At 40.9% G+C, this 25,888-nt stretch overlaps 1 protein-coding gene and 1 non-coding gene across 3 annotated transcripts in view; both read left to right on the forward strand.

Annotated features, from left to right (window-relative positions):
• The window catches only part of Lonrf3 (LON peptidase N-terminal domain and ring finger 3), a 38,052-nt gene extending 16,883 nt beyond the window's left edge, over positions 1-21,169 (forward strand). For both annotated transcript variants that reach the window (XM_036174416.1, XM_036174418.1), the window contains 6 exons: positions 5,507-5,621; positions 8,755-8,876; positions 9,738-9,896; positions 11,906-12,068; positions 13,042-13,191; positions 16,207-21,169. In XM_036174416.1, coding sequence (XP_036030309.1) covers positions 5,507-5,621; positions 8,755-8,876; positions 9,738-9,896; positions 11,906-12,068; positions 13,042-13,191; positions 16,207-16,362 — 865 coding nt within the window. In that variant the 3' untranslated portion in view covers positions 16,363-21,169. The remainder of the gene's footprint in view (positions 1-5,506; positions 5,622-8,754; positions 8,877-9,737; positions 9,897-11,905; positions 12,069-13,041; positions 13,192-16,206) is intronic.
• LOC118574875 lies at positions 18,230-18,333 on the forward strand. Its single transcript, XR_004943761.1, has one exon. It is a non-coding gene; the product is annotated as a U6 spliceosomal RNA (small nuclear RNA).
• Positions 21,170-25,888: the final 4,719 nt, after the last annotated feature.

Here is a 25,888-nt window from a genome sequence, read left to right on the forward strand (position 1 = left end):
TATTTTTCTAGTCTTGAAAAGTTCCTTTTCCCACGTGTAGCCATTGCTCTTTTTGTCATGATTGTTGTTGGCTTTTGTTTAGGCCTCATGTTTGGAGGAGAGCCTTTGTACTTGGTTACTGTTCTTGTTGCTCTGACTAAATATTTGACCAGAAGCCGTTTGAGGGAGGAAGTGTTTATTCTGGCTCACTATTGGCGGGGCTCATTCTCTCCCAGTGAGGAAGGCCTAACAGCAGGTGGGCAAAGTGTGGCTGTAAGATCAGGAGTCCTGCTGCTCACACTGATTTCACGACACACAGGAAACAGACAGTTATGAGTGCTAGTGCTCAGCCCACTTTGGAGTCAGTCTAAGATCCCAGCCCATGGGATGGTGCTGCCCACAGTTAAGATGGGTCTTTCCACCTCGGACTAATCATCCAGATAATCCCTCACAAGGGTCATGGAGATTTGTCTCTTAGGTGAGTCTACATCCTGTCAAGTTGACAATTGGCATTAATCATCACAGGTCTAAAATCACAGATAATTTCGAGCTGCTTGGTCATGAATTAGACATTTGTACCATCTGTACAAGATTCTAGACTGAATTCTAAGCCTGTGGTATTGCCCTGGTAGAGAAAAGTTAGATAAACCATGAATTTACACAGTTTGATTTGAGAGAGAAAATTGATCAGGCTTTAAGTTTCACAGGGGAAGGGCAGAAAGTGTGAATGGAAGCCAGGTGTAGTGGTACAGGCACACACTGTAAACCCAGCACTTGGACTTAGATGTAGGAAGGTGAAGAGTTCAAAGTCGTCTTTGTCTACATTGAGTTCAAGGCCATCCTGTGCTACATGAGGCCCTATTTTTTTTTTTTATGAAAGAGTAATTAGAGAGTACATAAGTGAGATCTTTATCAATCTCAAGTCTCCATTGTTGAATTGGAAGAACTCCATTAAGGGAAGTCTCCCTCTAACCCAACACCTCAGAACCCTGCCCTGCAATCATGAGAGGCATGAAATTCTCCTTGAAGTTTACCTGGCACATATCACCCTAGCCATTGGGGCTCATCTCTGGGTTGCCATAAAGCGATGCCTTTGGGATAATACTATATTTTGAATGTGAAGTGAGAGTATTTGCTGATACCTTTGGGATAATACTATATTTTGAGATGTGAAGTGAGAATATTTGCTATCTGACTAGTTCTCCGGTGACCCACTGATGATAAGCAAAAGGATCAGCTTTATATATAATCTAGTTATAGCTTCCTAAGTCACTGAGTATTAAGGTAGTTTACTTTCCTTTCTTTCTCTCTCTCCCTCCGCCTTCTTTTTTTCTTTGCTGTAATCTGATAGCAAAAGAACACAGTGCAAGCTGTCACTGGTGGGAAAAGATAGCTCTTTCCAGATAAGCCAGACATTTTATCTGGACGGACATCTAACTGAAGGCATTTTTTTTTTTTTTACTATTGTTTACCCCATCACTCCGATAATGTGAAATGCTTTCTTGTAAGACAAGCTGGCCCTGCTCTGATTTAAAACTGTCTCCCTGAAGTGCTTTCAAAATCCTTCTGTTAAATGGAAAAAGGACAGACATCCTCGTGTATACCTCTGTCTTCTTAGGTAAGAATCTTTGTGTCTCCTTTTGGAGAGCAGAGAAAGCAGGGAGAGTGACCGAAAGGGAAGGAGAAAAGTGCTTTGTGGAAGTGTGTATGTGGGCAGATGGATCACTGGCTGGCTGGCTGGCTGGCTGGGATGTATTTAATATATTGATGCATGTAACCCTGGCTTTCTCGTAGACTGAAGGAGGAAGATTAGTTGTGGAGTCAGATTTGATTATACATTCCAAGTTTTCTGTCTATCAGCTAGCTGTATAATCTTTGGCTTGTTATCCTGTCTGTTTGAGTTTTAATTTCCTCAGCAGTAAAATAGAGCTAATCATAATTGCCACTTATTAATATGTAGTAAATTTTAATGGAAACAGTGTTGCATATAGCCAGAAATATAGCAAGAAATTTATATTTATATTCTTAGAAGGGCAGTAGTCTCAATAATCAAGTGCTCAGGAAAAAGTTTTGCGTATTAGTAGTAGGATTCATCAGTCATTCTCATATGTATCATCAAATGATATATAAAAGTATTCAGATATGCTGAGTGTGGTGGTATATGCTTGTAATGCCAATAGTCAGAAGTTTGACGCAGGAAAATTAGGAGTTACAGGCCAGCATGAGCTACAGAGTAAGAACCTACCCCTGAAAAACACCAAGGAATCTAGGGAAGAGAACACATAGTTCTAATCCCAGCACTTGAGAAACTGAGGTAAGAGGATTGCCAGGGGTCTAAGGTGAACCAGGGCTATAACAAGGCCTTATCTTAAAAACAAACAATAAACAAAGTATGGGTGGTAATGGGGTATACCTTTAATTCCAGCACTCAGGAGGCAGAGGCAGGTGGATATCTGTGAGTTCGAGACCAGCCTGGTCTACAAAGTGAGTTCAGGATAGCCAGGGCTACATAGAAAAATCCTGTCTCAAAAATTTTTTAAAAATGCAAACAAACAAACAAACAAACAAAAAACCCAAACAAAGATTTGAAGATGTGATTCAGTGATAGAACACTTTCCTCGCACGTATAAGGCCTTAGGTTTTATTTACACACACACACACACACACACACACACACACACACACACACACACACACACCACACCACATAAAACAGTCAGATGCACAGAATTCATTCAGCTCAGCAGTTCCTGAACCCGCCCTGAAATCATACTTCAGAAACCCATCTTGAATTGTAAAAAATATATGTTCTGAAGAAAAATTATAAAGATTCATGTAACCCCTTGGTTTAATAATTAAGACATCAGCAAGATCCCAGAAATTGTCCATTGTCCATATATGCCTTTTCTCAATAAGGACCATACTTAACCACAACTCCTGTTGTGGTTTGAATGAGATGACCCCCATAGTCTCGTGCATTTGAATGGTCTACAGTTGGTGGCACTGTTTGCAGAGTCTTAAGAGGTGTGGACTTGCTGGAGCAGGTGTGTCCCTGAGGGCAGACTTTGAGCTTTCCAAACCTTCTGTCATCCCGATGACTCTCTCTGTTGCTGCTTGAGGTTTGAGGGGTGAGCTCTCAGCTTCTAGCTCCAGCCACTTTGCCTGTCACGTGCTGTCCTTGCAGGAACCTACCCTCCGGAATCATAAGCCTCATGTAAATGCTATCCTCTATAAAGGTTGCCTTGGTCATGGTGTTCTCTCACAGCAATATAAAAGTAACTAACCCAACCCCCAAGCTACTATCTTGAGTTCTATTCTGTTTCTCCTTATAATTTTACCATGTATATATGCAGCTGTAAATGGTATCATCTAGTTTGGCCTAAATCTTAAAACTTTGAATTCTAATGTATTGCATCAACCTGGTTGCTTCTTTTGAACTCAGTATCAACATGTAAGTGAAGTTTATTCATTTTTGTTAGCACATAGCATCTCATTGTGTGAGTGTGCCACAGTCTCTTTATTCTATTCCAGATGGATACTTGAGTTGGCTCTAGTTTGGAAATACCATGAATGGTCACTGTTTTTGCATGTGCCAGTGTTTGCCCATTTTTCTACTAGATTATTTGTTTTTCCTACTGCTTTAGGTGTGTGTTTTTCTTACAAGCTGTAGGTGTATTTAGATACAAGCTTTTTCTTACCTGTGCATTTCAAGCACTCTCTCCTACTATGTATTTTGTCTGCCTATTTAGTTATGCTTTTAAATGAACCTAAAAAGTCCTAATCTTAGCGCTGTTAAAATTAGCAATCTTTTCATTTATATTTAGTGTCTCTGAATTTTCTTGATTTTTTATCTCTGTGTCATAAAGATGTTTTATTTTATATGTTCTGAAAACTGTATTGTTTTCCTTTTTAAATTTACTTTTTCAGATCACCTGGAATTGATTTTTGTGTATGATGTAAAAGAGTCCACTTTCATTTCCCCGTACAGATAGCCATTATAGCATTTATAGGGTATACTATTTGTGCATTAAAAGTCCTCATGTGGCCGTGTTTTAAAATGTTCCATTTGCCATACGTCAAGAATCCATGCTTGGGTCTATTCCTGAGCTTCCTATTCTGTTCTGTGAATCTGTTTGTCCTTGTGCTAGTACACACTGTTTTAGTCACCATGACTTTATAATAAGTTCTGATGCTTGGTGGAGCAAGTCTTCCCACATCCTTGTTCTTCAGATATTTCTTGGCTTTCAGCCCTTTGTATTTCCTTATTGCATTTAGAAAGCAACTTGCCAAGTTTTGCCTCAAACAAATCAACCAATAAAGTAACTCATTGGGATGTATTAAGACTCACCAAATGTTTATAGTTCTTTTTTAATTGATTTTTTGAGAATGTCATATCTGAGTACTGTATTTACACCATTTGCACCTCTCCCTTTCCCCACTCCAACTCCTCCTGTGCCCCTCCTCCTCCTCAAATCATTGACCTCTTCTTCTATTGGCCTCTAATTAAGTGTGACACCATATAATATGAGGCTAACAACCTCTTGCTCTAAATTGAATACTCTTGGGAAGTCAAAAGAAGCTAATCAAGATTTGTCTCCCTTCTTTCTGTGCTCATCATCTTGTTAAATGTGAACCACACTTCTTAATAGTCATCACCAGCTGACCCTAACTCCTGGTCCTGCTTCAGGTGAATCTCTCTTTACACAAAGTAAATCTATGCATCTCTGAATGTGCAGAACACTTTTTATTAAGGGTTCCCAGATTGATTTAAAAACATCCTCCCTTCTGAAAGCAATTAAAATAAGATCTATTAGAAATATGGTACATATGAACATATTTTTATATGTGAGAATGTAGATAGATTTATACACACACATACACACACACACACACACACACACACACACACACACATATATATATGTTGATAGGAGTGAGTGCAGTAACAATATTACTTACTACTGCTAGGAAAATTGTCTATCCACACAAAAGACAGGCACATGTTTGTTACAGTTGTAAGAACCTTCAGGCACCAAACATCACTTAAATGAAGAAAAGATTAAAGGTTAGCAAACAAATTGAGTTTTTCCCTGTAGTAATATGATGAATAGGGTCCCTGTAGTAATATGATGTGTGTGTCTGCATGTGTGTATCTCTCTGTGTGTATCTGTGTGCTTACAATATACTTAGGTAAGCAGGTTGGCTAAATAATTTTTAATAATGGAATCTATTCAGACACTCTGAGCACTAATCTGAATTTTTCTTGGACCAAAGAGGAAAAGGCTAGAACTAATGTTACAAAATGATTTAGTTATGCCCTAACTATGAACCTATGCATCTTTATATCTATAGTTCAGAAATGAAAAAAAAATGTTTTCCTTAGGTGTAACAGTACCAGTGATGAAACAGAAAAAGAGTACCCCTCCCACAGGTTTTGACAAGCAGTTCTGTGAAACCTTAACCACGAATTCCCCTATCTTTTAAAATCTTTTTACAATTTTCTCCTATTTTATTTCCTAAATTTCAGATTATTCTATGAACCAGTCACAACACCTTGTGGGCATACCTTTTGCTTGAAATGTCTTGAGAGATGCCTAGATCATAATGCAAAGTGTCCACTGTGCAAAGATGTTCTTTTACAGGTAAACCATTCTTTCTTCCTTGGTTGCATTAACTTATTTTGTACTAACTCAGTGCCCAACTGGATCCTAAACCACTGTACTGTGCTTGACCAAAATACCAACCCCCCTTGCCATCTGTTTGTTTCTGCTGTCTCCTAGACATCCTTTCTCTCTCCACAAAGTCCTTCAGGAAAATGAGGCAACATGTGGCTTTTCAATAACTGTCAGTAATGAAGTTCATTTATGTTAGAAGCAAAATCACGAAATAGATGATAAACACAAATCTTGGTTCTGGTCCCATTGTGGTACCTCATAAACAATTATCTTGAGTGAATTTTGTTTCCACTATCCTTGAACTAGATAGCTCTGATTTCTGCATACAATGATGTTTATTTGTGCTTAAAACGGTCAGCTGCTTAAGGCTCCAGCCACCACTCCACCAAAGAACCCTTTCAGATTGTCAATGTGGTCTTTCTACAACTCCTCAGGAGCCACTGTTCTTATCAGCAGATACTTGGCTGCTTGTAAAGCTCTGAAGACTTTAGATTCTTTAAAATTTAACTACATAAGCTTCCATCTTCAAGTGGGCCTTATGGGCTTTCCTGTGTCAAAATAAAGGAATATGTCTTGCTTTCCTTCCTTCAGATACTTGGGGATCTCAGCTTAGAAACAATATTAATATTGCTTCTCCCTTATCATCCTTGAAGAAAGATTGCAGGTGCTGGGTTATCTCTAGAGAATGGTAATGCATGCTGGTAGTCCCAGGATTTGGGAAGCTGAGACAGGAGCATTGTGAGTTCGATGTCTACCTGAGACAGAGTAAGATCTTGTCTCTCGGGAATAAAAGGGACTATTTATATGTTCCTGTAGGTCCAGAGAAGTGTATATTGAGCCTCCCTTAACTCTGACTTTGACAGTAAGGAGCTAGAGTGAACCCATCATCCAGAGTAGCCTTGAGAATGAGAATGGGGAAGTGCTAAAGTAATGGCTTCTTTTAGATAAAGAGGTGGGATTTGCAACCTGATTGTTGATAAGATTTCCATGGTCCTTCTATTTAAATGAGACATCCACACTGTGTTAACACTACAGAGTTCACACCAACAGAAGGAAAAAGTCTACCATATGCTCAGCCTCTAGAGAAAAGCAGGTTACCATTTTAGGGTGTATGCTTCTTGGAGTTTTGTTTTAGCAGCGGCAGAGGGATCACTTTCCCACTTAGACTGGCTGTCTTTTGAGTCACTGCTTTCCTCCAAAGCCCTTCACTGGACATTATGGGTTTTTTTTCCTGTTGCCAGGCAATGGCAGTACCTGATAAGGCATCCAGGAGGCAGAAGCTGTGGGATCTCAGACTCAGAGGCTAGAAGATATTCTCATCTATCTCTGTATTCATACAAGGCCATACTTCTACCATTTAACAAAGTGATACATATTCCAATCATGTTCGTGGCAGAACAGAGACTCCTGGGGATGAAACAAAATTGTCTGAAGCCAGCAGTTTGATACCCAGGAACTCCCTCTGCTGAGTCCCACAGCAGTCAATCTCTGTAGCTATTTATTTTTTATTTTATTTTATTTATTTATTTTTGGAGCTGAGGATCGAACCCAGGGCCTTGTGCTTGCTAGGCAAGTGCTCTACCACTGAGCTAAATCCCCAACCTTTATTTATTTATTATTATTTGAGAATTTCATATGAGTGCTGTATTTACTTGCCTTTTCCTTCCCACTTTCCACCCACCCCTGCCTGTGTTTCCCCCACTCCTTCTCAATTTTGTCATCTCCTATTCTCTAACTATTGTTTCATATATGTGTGCATATAAATATATGATACAATTTCCCAAGTCCATTTAGCATTGCTCATATGCTCTTAGGGCTGGCCACTGGTATTGGATAACCAATTAGGGGGCTTCTCCCTGGGAAAGACTGATCTTCCTCTCCCAGCAGCTGTTAATTGCCTGTAGCTCTTCATCTAGGAGTAAGGCTTTATGGGCTTTCCTCCTTCCACACTGACAAGTTTTCAGGTGTTGTCCTTTGTTCAGGACTTGTTTAAAGAACTGTGTTGTTCAGATTTCATGGGTACAAGTTTTCTATCACACAGAGAAGGAAGCCATCCTGGTCCTCTGGCTCTTACAATCTTCCTGCCCTCTCTTCTGTGATGTCCCAAGTCTCACATGCAGGGGTTGTGTTATAGTTGTATCAACTGTGGATGAGCACCCCACAATGGATTGTTAATGTGCACTTTGACCAGTTGTAGCCTTCTGTAGTGGTCTCTGCTGCAAAGAGAAGCTTCTTTGGTGAGGGCTGAGAGCTATACTTATCTGTGAGTATAAGAATAAGTATTTAGAATGCAGTTACAAGTATATTATATTGCTTTAGGAGAGTGGAGGTAATAGGTTCTCCTCCAGGTTCCATTGCTTCATGAGCATATATTTTGACATTCATTGTTTGGTCCATATTATTAAATTCACACTGCTTGTAGATCTCTGCATATACACACACAGCAGTGATGTTTGGGAAAGACAGACTAGTGACATCTTAACCTAAGTCTGATTCTGAATGTCAGTGATACCTAGATGGTGTCATAAGATGGCAAGTAGACAGTCACCTGTGTTTGGCTGTTAGTGTATGTGTGGTTTTTATTTTAACTAAAGTTAAGACATAGAGACTTGGCAATATCTAGGAGCCAGGCATTCAATTGGAGTGGAGGTAAGGCAGGGCAGGGCAGGAGAAATGAACATAGCCTTTTGGTTCTCTGAATCCTTTGACCAGAATCTTTCAGCACTTCCCAGATAGGGCTTGTAAGCACAGTAATAAACTGCAAAGGAAGTATGATTCACCCCTCTTTAGTTCAGTCATGAACATCTGAAATCTAAAGCTTTGTTTGGGTTGACTGCAAGATTTTCAAAAGTTTAATGCAATGTTTCTTTGTTAAAATAGTTTTAATTATAAATGGTCAATTGCATGTTTATTAAGAAAAATCAAAACTCTAACATCCAAAAGATGCATATATTGTGGCTATATTAGCTTTCAAGTTATGGGTCCAAATTACCCATGAGTAATTTCACTACTATCTGGACTATATTAGACTCTGGGCTATACAATTCTCTGTGTTTTTCTGTGGACTGTACAATATTCCACTACTTTGTTCCATTTCTAGTGCTTGCCATCAAGAAAGTATAGCAAAAATGTAATAATGGAAGAACTAATAGCTAAATTCCTACCAGAAGAACTCAAGGAACGAAGGAGGCTTTATGAAGAGGAAATGGAAGAACTCTCTAAGTATGTACATGCATGTTTCTATTTTCCATTTCATGCACTTCAGCTCTGTACAGTTTTATGTCTTTTCTGATTCTTCACTTAGTCTTTAACCCAGTGGTCCTCAACTTTCCTAATGCGGTGACCCTTTAATACATCTCCTATTGTCACGGTGACCTCCAACCATAACATTATTTTCATTGCTACTTCATAACTATAATTTTGACACTGTTATGAATCATAATGTAAATATCTGATATGCAGGATATCTGATATGTAACCCCTGTGAAAGGGTTGTTTGGCCCCAATGGTGTCATGACCCACAGGTTAAGAATGGCTGCACCACCGGGCAGTGGTGGCACACACCTTTAATCCCAGCACTCGGGAGGCAGAGCCACATAGATCTCTGTGAGTTCGAGGCCAGCTTGGTCTACAGAGCTAGTCCAGGAAAGGTGCAAAACTACAGAGAAACCCTGTCTCAAAAAATAAAAAAAGAAATAAAAGAATGGCTGCACCTCTCTGAGTCCTTTTCTCACTATTACTTAAGGTTGTACTAATTAATAGTAGGACATACTGAGTGCTTTCTGTTTAAAGGCATCTCAGGCCTAACCCCTTTTAAGATTTAGACAGATGGTCTCACATTTATTGGCCCATTGGGTGCTTTGTGCCTGCACTGGCATTACTAGATGATTCAGAGGACCGGGATCTATGATGAATTGACCCAGTTGGGGGTTCCCCATGGGGTCATGTCCCTGGGTTTTCAATGAAAAGCAGATTCCTGCATTGTCTTACTCCAAGGGAATCATATTGTGACATTTGACCAACCAACCGATCTGTGCTCTACCCCATTGGTTTGAGATCCATCTCGTGTTTTCTTTCCGACAGCTTAAATAAGAATGTGCCTATTTTTGTGTGTACCATGGCCTATCCCACCGTTCCTTGTCCCCTGCACATCTTTGAGCCTTGTTACCGCCTGATGATTCGGAGATGTATTGAGACAGGCACAAAACAGTTTGGCATGTGCCTTGGAGATCCTGTCAAAGGGTAAGAGAGGAGACGTAGGGAACAGGGAAGTTAGGCAGAGAGGGATTTCTGTTTTACTTTGGAGGGTTTCTAGAGGTGGGGTCAACCAAGTTCATGAGGTTAGCCAGCTTAGAACACCAAGACATCTGTGAGGATCACAGTCCCTCTGGGGCCTGTTTTACAGTGGGAAAGGCTCCCTATTTAAAATAACCTTAGAAGTAATATTTCTTTTTTTTTTTAGAAGTAATGTTTCATTAAGCAGGTAGCATACATTATAAAACTTGTCTTGTGGGCTAGGGTTGCAGCTCAGCCTGTCTACCAGTCACAAAGCCTTGGGATCCATCCTCAGCACTATATAAACCTGGAGTGGTGTTGCACACCTGCAATCCCAAAAGTGGAGAGTTGAAGGCTAGAGAATACAAAGTGTAAGGTTATCCTTGACTACATATGAAGTCCAAGGACAGCCTAAAAAATGAGAGAGCCTGTCTCAAAAACAAAAGCCAGAAACAAATGAACAAAATTGTTTTGTTAAGAGTGTTAGCCCTAGAGCTAAACTTTTATATTTGAGTGCTGACCTTGGAGCACCTTTGATGTTGGGCAAATCATATAGCCTTTTTGTCCCCAATTTCTTTGTCTGTTAAGTGGGCATGATGGTATGTCTACTTAACTGGTCTTCCTTATTGGGAGAACTGATGAGTTATTGGTGCACTCCAAGCACTAAACACAGTTCCTGTCTAAATGCATCCATTTGGGATACTGTAACATAATACTGTATAGTAAGCAATTTATAAGCAATAGATTTGTATTTGAGACATAGTTTCATAATGTAGCCTAAGTTGACCTAGAACTCACTGTATAGCCCAGACTGACCTCAAACTCATGGCAATCCTGCTTCAGCCTCCCCAGTATTAGGATTGCAGGTGTGAGCTACCACAGGCAATAGAAATTTATGACTACTGTGAAGTCTACAGCCAATGTGCCATCATCTGATATAGTCACTTTTTGGCTTTTTAAAAATTAATCCAGAGCCTTGTATATGCTAGGCAGGTGTCTTAGTTGGGGTTTCTATTGCTGTAAAGAGACATTATGACCAAGGCAACACTTATAAAGGAAAACATTTAATTGGGGTCACTGGTCTACAGTTTCAGGGGTTTAATTCATTATGGTCACGGCAGGACATGGCAGCATGCAGGCAGACATCTTGATCAGAAGGCAACAGGAAGTGGACTGAGATACTGGGTGTGGCTTGAGCATATATGAGACCTCAAAGGCCACCTCCACAGTGACACACTTCCTCTAAAAGGGCCATACCTACTCCAGTAAAGCCACAATTCCCAATAGTACCACTCCCTATGAGTTTATAGGGGCCAATTACATTCAAACTACCACAGGTTTCTACCATTGAACTATATCCTAAGCCTGTTTTATTTATTTATTTATTTATTTATTTATTTATTTATTTATTTATTTGAGGCCAGGTGGGACTAAGTTGCCCAAACAAACCTCAAATTTGTGATTCACCTGCTAACAGCCTCTTTTATAGCTAGGGCTATCATTGTATGCTACCATGTTCAGGATGTGATAAGGCCTTGTTGTGTTATAACATGGTAGAAAGGCAAAGAGAAAGTGAGAGAAGCGAAGTCCCACCTTCTTCTTAATAATGAACACACTCTTGCAGTAATCAACCCACTCATGTGAGCAGAACCTTCATGGCTTGATCACTTCTTAAAGGTCCTGCCTCCTAACAGTGTTAAAATGACAATTAAATTTCAATGCAAGCTTTGAGAGGAACAAACATTTAAACTATATCACTGCACATATATGTGCTCAACAAATGGTAGCAAGTGTACCATTATGTTCAGATCTTTTTTTTTTTCATGGATGCTGCCTGTTGTATAGCTGCAGTTGTAGATCAGGGCACAGAAGTCATCTAGCAAATGGCACAAGGTGTTAGTAATAGCTGGGGTCTAGGCCATGAACAATAGAACTCATCACCAATTTACTGTCTTGACTTGATTCTCAACAAACAGGTTTGCAGAATATGGCTGCATCTTAGAGATCAGAAATGTCCAATTCTTTGCTGATGGCCGATCGGTGGTTGACAGCATAGGCAAGAGGCGCTTCAAGGTGCTCCATCAGGGCCAGCGGGATGGCTACAACACAGCTGATATTGAATACATCGAAGATCAAAAGGTGAGGGTGGCCAGTGCCAACAAACCTAACAGCCAAATTTTCACGGTAGTTTGGTATACAAAGATGATTGAAAAGGGGTTTCTCAGAATTGTCTTGGGGCCTTGGGATTTCTCACCCAATTGCTACTGGATGAATGCTATTGGGACTGCTGCCCAATTGCATCATCGTCCTCCCACCCCCTTCCCCTCCCCCTCCCCCTCCCCAAGGGGGCTTGATTTAGAAGGGGGTGTACACATAAGTATTTTTGACTATGGATTGATTTCTATTTTCCAATGCATTTCTTTTGAGAGTATGGTATATTTAAATATAAATTTGCATTTTAAAATGTGCAACTTGCTCCAGAACACTGTTCCTAAATTATCCCCAAAAGTAAAATATATATATATATATATATATATATATATATATATATATATATATACACACACACACACACACACATATATATATATATATATATGTCACATGTCCATTTAATCCTTGGTTTTTCTGAGTTAATGGGGAGATGAAGAGGTTAGTAATCTCATGCTCATTTATATTATTTATGTAGTAGATTAATACATGATTAATAGATAAAACAATTTGACCTTGAAGATATACTGAGGCACAGATATATTCATACCTACCTTCCCAGTGAGTAGGAAAGAAAAAGATGTAAAGATAAAAAGAGAAGAGGCATAAGCCAGCACAATGCACTTTACTCATATGCCTTCATCTGAGCTAACTCAAGCTTCTGGCTGTCTCTCTGCTTGCTGTTTCAGGCATTTTTCTCAGTTATACCTTTTGTCTTCCTGCTCTCTCTGCCATATCTGTACTCCACCCAGCACCTGGCTGCTGGGTGTTCCATATCTTACACGGGAGAGAACCAGATGTGTGAAGGAAAGGCAGGTCAGATTCTCAACCGTAGGTCAGGTGTTAAAAACAACTGTGAGGTGGATGGAGAAGATAGAGACTGCTTCACTTTCATTCTCAGGTTCAGGGAGAAGATTGTGCTGAACTCATGGGGTTACATAACTGTGTGTATGAACAAGCATCCTCATGGTTTCATTCGCTCAAAACATCTCTGAAGAATCGGATACTAAATCATTTCGGTCCAATGCCAGAGAAAGATGAAGATCCCCAGGTATGCAAGAATATCTGTGTAGAATACTTGGCCCCACCAGGTGGGGGTGTCCAGGCTTTGTGATTAGGTGGGTGTGTGGTTGTCGTCCAAGAAGTCAATGCAGAGAAGAGGACAGATCCAATACAGTATTGTGTAGCTAGATAGTGAGCGGCATGGGTAAGAGCAAAAGGATCCCAAGTCAGAACTGGATTAACTGTAGTAAGTAGTAGGGACTGGGAACTAAGACAAATACTGAGAAATAAGTGAGGTGTGAGGAAGACAGCAACAGCAGCGACAGAAGAACCTTCAGGAGGAGTCCAGACCACTTGCACCGTGGTAATGTTAGGGAGTAAGAGAGACGATAACTAAGGCTGCTACTTCCGGCCAGCTTCAGGTCCCCTTCTCCAGTCCTGCAGGAGCTGGAAAGTAGGATCACCTATACTACAAGAGTCCAGCTGCAGAAACCTTCATACCCAGCCCATCTGTGCATAGCCCTGCAAGTCTAGACCCTCACCATTGTTCCTAGCTTGAGCAGGTCCTGAGAAAACTGACCCCCAGGACATGGTTCATTAGGTTCTACTGGATTGCTCTTCTTCCTTGAGGAACAGGTCTCTGTGAGCTCAGGCTGCAGATCCAGAGTCCACTAGGCAAGTGGGGGAGAGTTCACTTTCACCACGCTTTGCCTGCCTTGTTTCACACAGGCGGTGTTTGTGGGGAATTCCAGTTTGGAGTACAGATGCCTTAAGAAGCTCTAGTCTCTTAATGCTACCTTTCCCCATATTCTAAGCTGGCTGTCCCACAGAATCACTCCTAGAACTTCTTTGATTTCTTTTTTAGTTTATGCTTCCTGATTCTATCACAATAGAAAAATCTGAATGCATATATATATGTATATACATATATATATATATATATGTATATACATATATATATATTCTGACCTTACTGCCTAAAGACAGTGTTGCCTGCCTTTCTGGCAGTGTGACCTTGGGTAAATCCCTTCCCCCTATCAATTTTTTCTCTAAAACCAGACAGAATCATTACGAGTCTAAAGTCCCTCCTCCTCCTCCCTTCTGAGGTTTCAAAACACCTGTCGGTCTCCAAATGGGCTGAAGTGTCTTGCTTCCTCCAGCCCACAGAGTGGCTCTTCTCCCTCCATCACTCACATGTTCTAAAGAAGGCCAGCAAATGCTTCCTGATGACCCAGCTCTTGGCTATGGTGATTCAAAAAGACAGCATAACTCAGAACAAGGTCATGTTCAAGCTTAATGTTCCCCTTCACCTGCTGGGGAACATTCTCTTCCAGTCAGGCAAAAAGATAGAGATCAACAATGCTAACCACATCTTCCACAGGAGAAAACACAGATGCCTCAGTGTGATTCATAAGGCCTTAATGACATAGCAAGCCCAAATCATTTCCTTTCTGATTAGTTTTGTTATCATGTTTCCTTGATCATGGCGGCGGCAGCAAAAACTCATCCAGTTTGCTGTATCTAATCCTGCAGCCCCAAGTAGTTCCATAAATAAGAATGTCATAACTTGGTGGGAGATTTCTTAGAAACAGCCACAATATTAACATCATCAGCTTAAGTATCTGCTGGTGATCTTGGGAAAGAAAGTTCAGAATAGCAACCTGGTATCCAGAAGTGATTGTAAGAGAAAATACCTTGCACACTACAGTGAGGTACACACACACACACACACACACACAGAGAGAGAGAGAGAGAGAGAGAGAGAGAGAGAGAGAGAGAGAGAGAGAGAGAGACAGAGAAAGAGAAAGAGAAAGAGACAGACAGATAGACAGACAGACAGACAGACAGACACAGGAGAGACAGGGTGGGGGTGTCCAGATGAAGCCAGAGGCACAGAAAAACCAAGCATTGTTCAGGAACGTTCGGGGAGAAACACACAAAGCAATTTCTGCAAGTGGAAAGCTGACTTTTTTTTAAAAAGTTGTGGGAAGAAAACTCATTTGAGGATTAGTAATAAATGTCTAAAATGTGTGCTCAGGAAGGATTGGTAAGGGATGAGAAGTGTCAAAAGGAAAACCCGAGGGCTAACAGGAATGTGTTTTCTCTAATTGGAATGTTTGGTTGCTGTTTTGAAACTGGAAATCATAGATCTTGGTTTCATGGGAGATGATAACTATGGCTCTGTTGTGACATGGTATATTTAGACTACAGCCTTCCACCAAAGTAAGAAAATAGTGGGTGTTAAAAGGCATGCCAAGTCCAAAGAGTTGTAGGATTAAAGGCCTGGATTTGAAACAGATCAGTCCTAAGGACCTGAACCAGAGCCTTAGAAGTAGAAGGGACAAAAGCATGTAACAGCACACCGCCTAGGGAGCACAGTGTGTTGGTTTGCTTGGTTTAACAAATAGGAAAGATGATTGCGGGTCAACTGAGAGAGAAGCCCCCAGTCCTGCAGGACTAAGGCAGTTCTACTCCATCACAGAGCCCTGCCATCTTTAGAGAGTTCTTTTTCCTTGACTGAAGAAGACTGAGCATCACTATGTCTTCAATTTTGTTAGAGAAAGGAGGAGAGGCCTGGAGAGATGGCTCAGAGGTTAAGAGCACCGACTGCTCTTCCAGAGGACCTGAGTTCAATTCCCAGCAACCACATGGTGGCTCACAACCACCAGTTCAAGGAATTAGATACTCACTTCTGGCCTCTGTGGCACATAGATATCCATGCAGACCAAACACCATACACATAAAATAATAAAAATTCCAAAAGAAAAGAAATGGGAGGAAGAACAGGAAGGCAGAGGCTGCATACTCTTTTCCCAGAACTTACACATATCACTTCTCTTTATATCGTTTTAGCCAATATTTTGTCTATGGCCTCACCGAGCTGCAAGGGAAACTGGGAAATAATAATGTCCCCTACCCCCTACCACCACGTGGCTGTATGCTCATCTGAAAGAAAAGAGGAGAGAAAGTGCTGGAGCACATGGGGTGTTTACTTTATTCATGTGAACATCTGTACATGCACTGCACGGGAATAGGATTGATGAACTGTGTTTCTCTGTTGCAGGTTAATCCGAATGGTCCAGCCTGGTGCTGGTGGACATTAGCGGTTCTTCCCCTGGAAAGCAGAGCTCAGCTCCCCTTCCTAGCAATGAGATCCTTAAAGGATAGACTCAACGGTATTCGGCGAATCCTGGCCTTTATATCCAGAAACCAAAATTAGTGGGAGCAGATTGCAGAAGAGGCATTTCCACCCTCTCTACTGCCCAGGGGCGATGTTCTTGTAAATATATCTAATTGCAATAACACCTTAACAGAAGAGAGTATCCTAGAGAGATGTTACTCTGCTTTTTGGCCACACAGAAATTGAGTAGGAAGACCAAAAGAACTTCACCTGTTTGACTTTCTGTCTTCAGATGCTTTTTGACACAAACAGCCAGAGGTGTAGCAGATCCCAGAAAAAGTTGTTTAGCACCAATTTTTTTGAAAGTCGAATGTGACCTGTCTTTCACAGCTGAGTGACTGTTTGGTTGAAATGTGAAGCAGAGATGCTGACAATCTTTCACTGACTTGAGGTCTCGTTTCAAATGGTTCAGGTTTTATAGAGCATTGTGTAAAATAATGTTCATACTTCTTTCTGTTTTAATAATTTATTTTTTGCACTACTGTATCCTTTTTCTACATGTACGTTTGTAACTATTTAAGTGTACATTACTGAAAAGTCCGTTGCTTTATTTATTGATGTGGTTTACTATGTCTGTAGGGGAATAACAGTACTAAACATGTGCAATGTTCTTTACTGTTTTTCTGAATTCATCCCCATTCTTGGGCCAATTTTATATAATTCGTGTCTGTAGTAGTAGACTAAGTTTCAAGGAATTTTGGAAGGCTTCTAAGGTAATTTGTCTTCGCAGATTCCACTCTTTCAGTTTGAATTAAGTGATAGAAAATACTTAATTGATTTGGCATAAGTTGTGATGCGTGCAAGAGTAAAGTGAAATACTCCATTTTCTGTGTGTAATACAGAATAAGGCTGAACAATTCTTTAGGAATGGAGAGATGAATTAGCAGTGTCTTTTATTACAGTCTATTAGAGGTATTTATTTCCAGCAATCTAGTTAGAAGTGTATTAATTTCTCCCCAGTGCAGTTAAGGATAAGATTAATAGTTATCTGGTTTTTCAGAGAGAATGGCATCAAGACCTGTACCAGCATCTGCTGAAATACTTGAGGGACTATTCCTTCTTAAAAGTGTAAAGAAATCAGGAAGGCTAGAATCCCCTTAAATCTCTACAAAAGATCCAGAGACTGCATCCATGACTTCATGTAAACACTGCCTTCCCTCCTGGTAACAGTGGGCCAAGGATTGCAGTGCAGGAGAGAAAGGAAAGAGAAGGGGCAGGGGTGGCGCTGCTTAGCTTGCTCAGCTCTAGTTTGAGTCCTTCGGCGGCAGAGAAAGCTGAAAAAAACAGATTGTGGGAGTGTTATGACAGAGGAAAATTAGAGCTGGGAAAAGTGAATGGTCGCGTTTGTTTCTTACTCAAACTGCTCCCAGGTGGTTTTGGACAGCTATGGTGTGTTAGTCACATGTAGCCCCTCCACTCAGAGAGAGAGAGAGAGAGAGAATGATTGATTGATTGATTGATTCAAGGTTTAGTCTGGGTTCTTCTGTAACCACAAGAAACATGAAAGAGGTGGGGTTTTTGTGTTAGACAGAGGTGATCTCCAGATGCTGTAAAAGAGACTCATGTAAGCAGAAAGTAAATGATCATCTGCACTTGCTTATGTAGGCTGTGGTGTCAGAGCATTACCAGCTCTGAAGTTTGGAATAATCTGGGCAGGTGAAGAATGCACATGTATGGAATGGAAATATAGGATGGAGTACAATCTGAGTTAAGTCTAGAGGGCTCAGAGAGCAGGAAATGAAGATGCTTTCCTCTCACACCTGACACCCAGCCACATGATCATGGCAAAGTTCTAGTATGATTGTTTCCTATTCTGTAGTGCAAACACAACAGAGAAAAGGGTCAAAAGCTTCTCCACTTGTTACATGTGTTACTTTGGCATTAATTTGACTTGCATGGAGCTCCAGTTTCTTCAGCAGCACCTGTACTAAAATTGGGATGACACAGAGAAAATGATCACAGCCTCTTCGCAAGGATGGTATGCAAATTCGGATAGCATTCTATGTTTTTATTAAAAGATGGCATAGTGGTGATGTTAATAGCATATAGGCTTCCTAGGAATGTTAAATGGACATGTCAGAAATGACTTAGCACAGTACCTTGATGATGGGAGATATAAACTGTAACTATTATCAGCCATGTTGTAGAATATTATCAATGGTCTATAGTTACATGAAGTGCTGCCTTTCCTTACAATACTCATTTGTAGCCACTTTAAGCTTGTTGGGAAAATCCAAACCACTGATTCTTGGACCACAACTTGATGGTTTGCAAAGTAACTCCTATTATGGTTAAAACTAGGAAAGCAGGGCTGGGGATACAGCTCAGTTGCATGGGTCACCGGGTTCTAGCCCCAGTACTGTAAAAATATAAGAAAATGAAAGGACGGGAGAGCAAATGATTGTTAGAGGTAGGGACTGATTCCCATGCTAAGAAAATAATTTCCATTTTAATAAGAGCTAAAAAGTAATGCTGTATTTGGGGGGCATCTAAAATTCCTGATAGAATGGAAGCCTTATGTTTTAGCTCCATGAGCACAACTAAACCATCCCTCCCTATTCTTCAAAATGTGTTGAAAATTTCAACTGTACCAGAATAATTAGATCTCACCATTTATGAGTTTTGCACATAGCTAATGGTATTTCTTTATGCTGCCCCAAATAACAGGCTCTACAATGATGTGTTGAGAACATACCACGTACCAGGTACTAAACTGAGTAATATCATTTGCCTGAACAAATGCAATAACCTTTTAGACAGCATTGTTAACCCCCATATGTATAAGAAAACAGAGGCTCAGCAATTTTAATGAATATGCCTATGTAACATTTTCATCCAATGAGTGGCCAAGCTTGATTCTTTACCTATCATGTAGTAGATCTCTCAACATTTTGAATAGATTGTTATACATGTTTTATTCAACAGACATGGCAGCCAAATCACAAAACACCCTAAGAACTCAAAACGAGAAGTTCCAGGTGAAGCTGCCCAAAACATCTTCTGTTAATCTAGGAGAAAGAGGAAGTTCAGCTTATTAATAAAATCTCATTGATAAGAGGGTACCCAATCTGAGCACATGGAAATCTTGGCTGGCCTAAGTAGTATGTTCCTCTGAGCAGCTTGAATCCATGTTGGATTTGTTCTCCAGTCAGCTTTTGTTTCAATGATGGCAGGAAGTGGGAAAGTAGGCTTTAACTTTCTTCGGGATGTACGTGAGTGGGATAATCAGTTGAACTTGACCATTTTTAGCACTTGCAGATTGACTGTTTCTGCTTCTAAGCACAGTAACAATGAGTATAGAGATGAAAGCTAAGTCTCAGCCGGAAGGACAAGATTCCCCCTTGTAGACAGTGCCACTTTCTTGGGTTAGTCCTTTGAACTGTGACTTCATAGCTGACCCTGTCCTTTCCTTGTAGATTATTTTCTGTGTGTGTGTGTGTGTGTGTGTGTGTGTGTGTGTGTGTGTGTGTGTGTATGCACACACACATACACTAGGTAGCAAGCAGACCTTATGCCTTTCTGCTTTGTACCGTACTACTGCTGCTAGCTAAAAACCAGCAAAATGTAGAAAGTGAAAAATGAAGAAACTATTTTTCAGTGGATAATTTGAAAAAATGGGTGTTTGCTCCTCACTTTGAGGAGCAGAGAACTATTCCAATAGCTTGCCTTTCTGGAGGCCAACTGCTTCAAGTTCAGTACTGCCTCAGTAGCAGAGTTGAGTTCTGGCACATGTGGTGCTGCCATATCTGCCTGTGGAGCTGACTTGGGTTTGGATAATCCCCTGTGATTAGCCACAGAAGCCTCAGAACTCCCATGGCTGGGCCACTGAACCAACTTACTGCCAACAGGTTGTGTCCTGTTGATGGACTGCAACCCACTGGGGCCTGCATGCCCTGTGCCAACTCCATTTCCAGCATTTTAGCTCTAGATTCATTCCTTGGGTTCCCAGCATGTTCACTGTGTGTCCATTTCTACTCATCCAGGTAGAAACAGGCAAGCTGTAAGTTCATTCTTGGGCCTAAAGAATGAGGTTTTGATTCTAGATGGAAGACAGCTCTTAAAAGCAAACAGGGCTTTGCTTTCTGGCATTTCTAATATACAGAGAGCAAGAAGGGAAAGGAGCCATGCACAGTGTACACATCCAATTCCTTTTAGAATGGCAGATCCCACCCACTCCACTGCTTAACTACTTAATACTCTGGAGTTTACACATGCACACGTGAAATGAAGAGCTTTTCACCTAGAAGCGGGTGTTTCCAAACATGTTAAGTTAACCTCCAGAGAGAAGTGCCTGGAACCACTGTTCCTGGTGTCACTTTAAAACTTCGGCTTCATGACTTTATAGCATTTAAAAACCTTTGGCAGCCACAAATGTGATTACCAGAAGTTTACAAAGCAACACTACCTTGTGCATTATCTTAAAAGTCCACTGGCATTCATCTACTGTTCAGGTGATGAGGACAACTGGTGAGATAAAAGGAAGAGCAAATAGTTCAGCATGGCACCATTGGCTGATGTCAGATAAATGAGTCTCGTTATTGTATGCAGTTCTCTGTAACGCCAGAACTAAAACATCAAGCAAGCCACTTAGATGGTGGCAAGTGTGTGTATGTGTTTGGTAAGCAGCCATTTTACTTTTGCACAGTCATGAGTTGAAGGGAAATTAAGATGCCGCTCCCTTCCCACCAATGCTATTCAACTACCTCTATATGCCTGGTTTCTTTTTGGGGGTTCCCTTCCTCTAAATCTGCACAAAATAGTTTCAGCTCATCTACGTTGTAATCGCAATGTGTTATAGACAGTCTCTGTGAAAACTGTTTGTTCATTAAACAAAGGTTTCCTGTTGTCTCTGTTATCTACCAAAGTGTATTCTATCCTAGAAAAGTAATTAATTGGCCAGGATGAGCCTGGTGGCTACAGTCCCAGCTACATGGAAAGCTGAGGCAGGGGGATCACAAGTTCATCACCAACTTAGGGAATGTAGACCCTGTCTCAAAACCTAAAAGCTGGACTTAGTTGTGCAGGCCTGTAATCCCAGCTGCTTTGGAGGCTGGGGCAGAAGGATTGCAAGTTCAAGGCCTGTGTGGGTTTCAGAATGAGTTCAAGGCCAACCTTGACAATGCTGTGAGATCTTGTTTCAAAAAAAAAATAAGTAAGTAAATAAATAAATACCATTAAAAAAAAGGGTTGACAATACAGCTCAGACAAAGCACTTGCTTAGCATACACAAGGCCCTGGCTTCCATTCAAATTACCACAGAAAGATCAAAGAAAAAAAGAAGTAACCAGCTGGTTTCAGCAGTACTGTAGCATATCATGATGACAGACCCTTTAAAGAACTGAGTATACAGCTCAGTGGTAGAACACTTGTCCAGCAAGAGTCAGGTCCGTAATTCAATCCACAGCACTATAAAGACTAAGTCAATGCAAAGTCAAATGATTCTTTATCGAACCAGGTCTGCACCCCAGCAGCAAACACTTACATGCATGGCAACGGGGCAGGTGTGAATGGATTAACATGACTAGTACATTCTGAAACATTGGCTATAAGTTGAGTGTTTTTTAAAACAAAATAAAATAACAACAACAAAAACCACTGGAAAGTTTTACACACACACACACACACACACACACACACACACACACACACACACATATATGTTTTTCGAGACAGGGTTTCCCTGTGTAGCTTTGCGCCTTTCCTGGAACTCACTTGGTAGCCCAGGCTGGCCTTGAACTCACAGAGATCCGCCTGGCTCTGCCTCCCCAGTGCTGGGATTAAAAGTGTGTGCCACCACCGCCCGGCTGTTTACTTATATTTAACGACTTATTTTTAAACATTTTCCTTTCTTCTTTTCCAGCATTTATCACGGTTTTTTAAAAGCATTTCTTTGACTCTTTAGTAAGTCCATAGATGAATCCACTGTATTTTGACCCTATCCCTCCTCCAACTCCTCCCGGGCCTCCCCTGATATGTTTCCTTTCCAACTTCAAACCTTACCTCTTCTTTTTCTCTCTAACCCACTGAGTACAACTAGAGCTGTCTGTATGTGTGTAGGTATAGGGCCATCCACTGAGGCATGGGAAACCTACCAGAGGCCACACCTCCAAAGAAAAATGATTTTTTTCCTCCTCCAGTAGTCAGTAGCCGCTCAGCTAAGGGTTGAAGCATTTTCCAGTTATCTGTCTAATTTCTTTGTAAATAAAACATTCTTGTATTGTGGTTGATCCAAGCAGATCACCTGCTGTTTTTTCACTATCATTGTCATGAAAGAAAGCTAGATTTTTTTTGTTGCCTTATTATCCCATGACTAACATTTTTGATGGACTTTTTTATCTTCTTAATTTTTTAAGCTTTAAACTTTTTTATTTTCATTGAGTGGTTTAAAGGGAGCTGATGAGATGGCTGAAGGGGCAAAAGCGCTTGCTGCCAAGCCGGATGACCTGAGTTCAGTCCCTGGAACACACACACACACACACACACTAACTAACTAACTAACTAGATATAAACAAAATGATTTTTTAAAAAAAGAATAGCTTAAGCCAGGCAGTAGTGTTACCCACCTTTAATCCCAGCACTCAGGAGGCAGAGGCAGGCGGATCTCTGTGAGTTTGAGGCCAGCCTGGTCTACAGAGCAAGTTCCAGGATAGCTTAAAGGTGAAGCCAAATCATGAACCAGTTTTATGGCACTAAGGATAGAACCTAGGGTCTCACAAGTGCCCTACCACTGAGCTACATCCTCAGCCCAGCACGAACTGAATGATGGGAAAACTGATGAAAAGTCACTGGGCCAATGGGTTATATTAACCAAACTGGCCCCAGCAAGAGTGCTTCAGCAGCATGTTCCATCTTCTCTGCAGTGCTGATTTTTGTGTTGTGCAATTAATAGCATTTCTGCACCTTCTATTCTGCCACTGAAAAAAAGGACACAAGAATGAAACAATGAAAAGATGAGCTGAAGCTGGGGATGTGACACACTTGGTAGAGTGCTTGCCTAACATACAAGACACCCTGGGTTTGGTCATCAAAACTACATAAAGTTGGCATGGTGCACCTCAGAGGTGGTGGCAAGAGGATCAGAAGTTTAGGATCATTTCCATTACATAACTAGTTCAAGTGCAGCCTGGGATTCTTGAGACTTTTTTAAAGAAAAAGAAAAGGAAGGAGGGAACAAAAAATTGAATTGAAAGATTGGGATATAGCTTGGTGATAGATTGTTTGCTTAGTGTATGCAATACCATGGGTTTAATTCCCAGTAAAGAAAAAAGAACTGATAATCCAGGTTTACTGTCACATACCTGTGATGCCCACTAGAGAGGCCCAGAAAGGATGATTTTGAGTTAAAGACTACTTTGGACAATATAATGAGAACCCCGCTTTCAAAATAATAAAATGAAGTAGAGAATAGCATAAAATAAAAAGCCAAGCATGTTGTTACACACCTATAATATCGGTTACTCAGGACGACTGAAGTATGGGAATCATGAGTTCAAGGATAGCCTGAGAAATACGGATTCAGTCTTAAAAACAATGAAATAAAATGATGGGAAAACTCGGTCTACTTGGGCCCAATCCTGTTTGTTCTAACATGACCTATGGAGTAATTGAGAAAAATCAGAATTCTTGGCCAATTAAGGCCCAGAGGGGATGGTTGTCTGTGTCCAGACTGACTGTCTCTATTCTCAGGAGACACACTACACTTAAGCCAAAGGCGCAAGCTCCCTTCCCTGCCCGTTCTTCCACCCAGAATGGCTGTATGGCTTTCTCTCTAAAGAACTGGATTGGGCCATCTGTAAAGAAAGGCATTCCTATTTGTTGATGTTCTAGAAACTTCAAGTGAATCCAAAGCTGTCAGTTTCTGCTTCCTCCCCTCTCGGATCCATTCTGGCCCCTTTGAGTTTTCTCTAGAAAGTTCTCCCCATGACAAAATGAAGATCCAGGAAATGGAGGAAAGTGCCTTAAGCTCATGGGCTCCCAAAGCCACAACACCACCTTCTTACAGTTTGATTTCTTCATACCCAGGAAGGGTTGATGGAGGGTGGGAGAGGAGACTTGTCTGTGGTCATCTCAAGGTGGATACGTATCCTAGTCCAGAAGCCTTGGCATCTCCACACCTCCTACTACTCTCTAGATTTTTGCTTACTTACCAGTTTTCCCACTCCGACCTATAGTCACACTGATTGGCCACCTTTGTTTCCTTTCCACTTTCACACATATATGTACTAGCACATACCACTGGTGCATTGAAAAGCACTGAAAAATTTTTCCTACGTCTATTAAAGTGCAGCCCCCCCAAATTGTACCTTGTTGCAAATACTACCTACCTTCTTGGGAGTAAGTATCAACAATGTCTAAATGCTTAAAGTTCAGCAAAATTAAGTTCTCAAAATAGCTCATTTGCTCTAAATCCAATGACTCTACAAATATCTGGCTTCTTAGGGATGCTAAAGGTTTAGTATAGGTCTATTCAGTAATCACAGGAAGAGGTAGGATAACTGCCCCTTTAGGCCACCAGGATGTCTATTGACACATTGGTATGTGAGGCAGGATAGACAGAGAAGATGATCTAGATTTAATATTTTGTAGCAGGAATCTTAAAAATTTTTATCAATAAAATCAAACCTGAGGCCAGTAATTGGGGTGAATGCTGGAAGATCAGAGAAGCAGAACAAGCCACAGTTTCCTCACCTCGCCAGTTCCTTAGCTGGTCTTGTTTCCTCAGACTGCAAGCTTCTGTGTCCTCATCCCAATGGCTCTCAGCTGAACTGTGCTGCTCCAAAGCCTAAAAGCTTAAGCAGCCAAATGCTTAAGCAGCCAAATGCTTCTAGTTTCTGGTCTTCACACCTTATATATCTTTCTACTTTCTGCCGTCACTCCCTGGGATTAAAGGCTGGATAACTGGGAATAAAGGCCTGTGTTACCAAGCCTGGCTGTTTCTAATGTGGCCTTGAACTCAGAGATCCAGAGGTATTTCTGTCTCTGGAATGCTAGGATTAAAGGCGTGTGCTACCAGTGCCCATCCTCATGTTTAATATTGTGGCCATCCTGTTCTCTGGCCCCAGAGAAATTTATTAGCTTGCACAATTTTGGGGAACACAATACCACCACAATATTTGTGTATGTATACAGATATACCTATATGACATGAAAGTAGGAAAACTATAAGAAGGGAAGAAGAGGTATAAAAGGGGGTGGTGAAAGAGAGAGTGTAATGGTAGATGTGTTGGCTAGTTAGTTTTATTTCAACTTGAAACACACTAGAGTCATCAGAGAGAAAAGAGCCTCAATTGAGAAAATACCTCCATCAGAACAGGCTGTAGGCTGGCCTGTAGGGCATTTTCTTAATTAGTGCTTGATGTAGAGGGTCCCAAACTATTGTGGGTTTTATAAGAAAAGGCAGGCTGAACAAGCCAGGGGAAGCAAGTCAGTAAGCAGCACTCCTCCATGGCCTCTGCATCAGCTCCTGCCTCCAGGTTCCTGCCCTGCTTGAGTTCTTGTCTTTGCTGATTTTGATGATGACTGGTGATGTGAAACTGTGAGTGAAATAAACTCTTTTCTCCCCAGG

The sequence above is a fragment of the Onychomys torridus genome, chromosome X, assembly GCF_903995425.1.
Source record: "Onychomys torridus chromosome X, mOncTor1.1, whole genome shotgun sequence".
In the NCBI taxonomy this organism is placed as follows: Eukaryota; Metazoa; Chordata; class Mammalia; order Rodentia; family Cricetidae; genus Onychomys; species Onychomys torridus.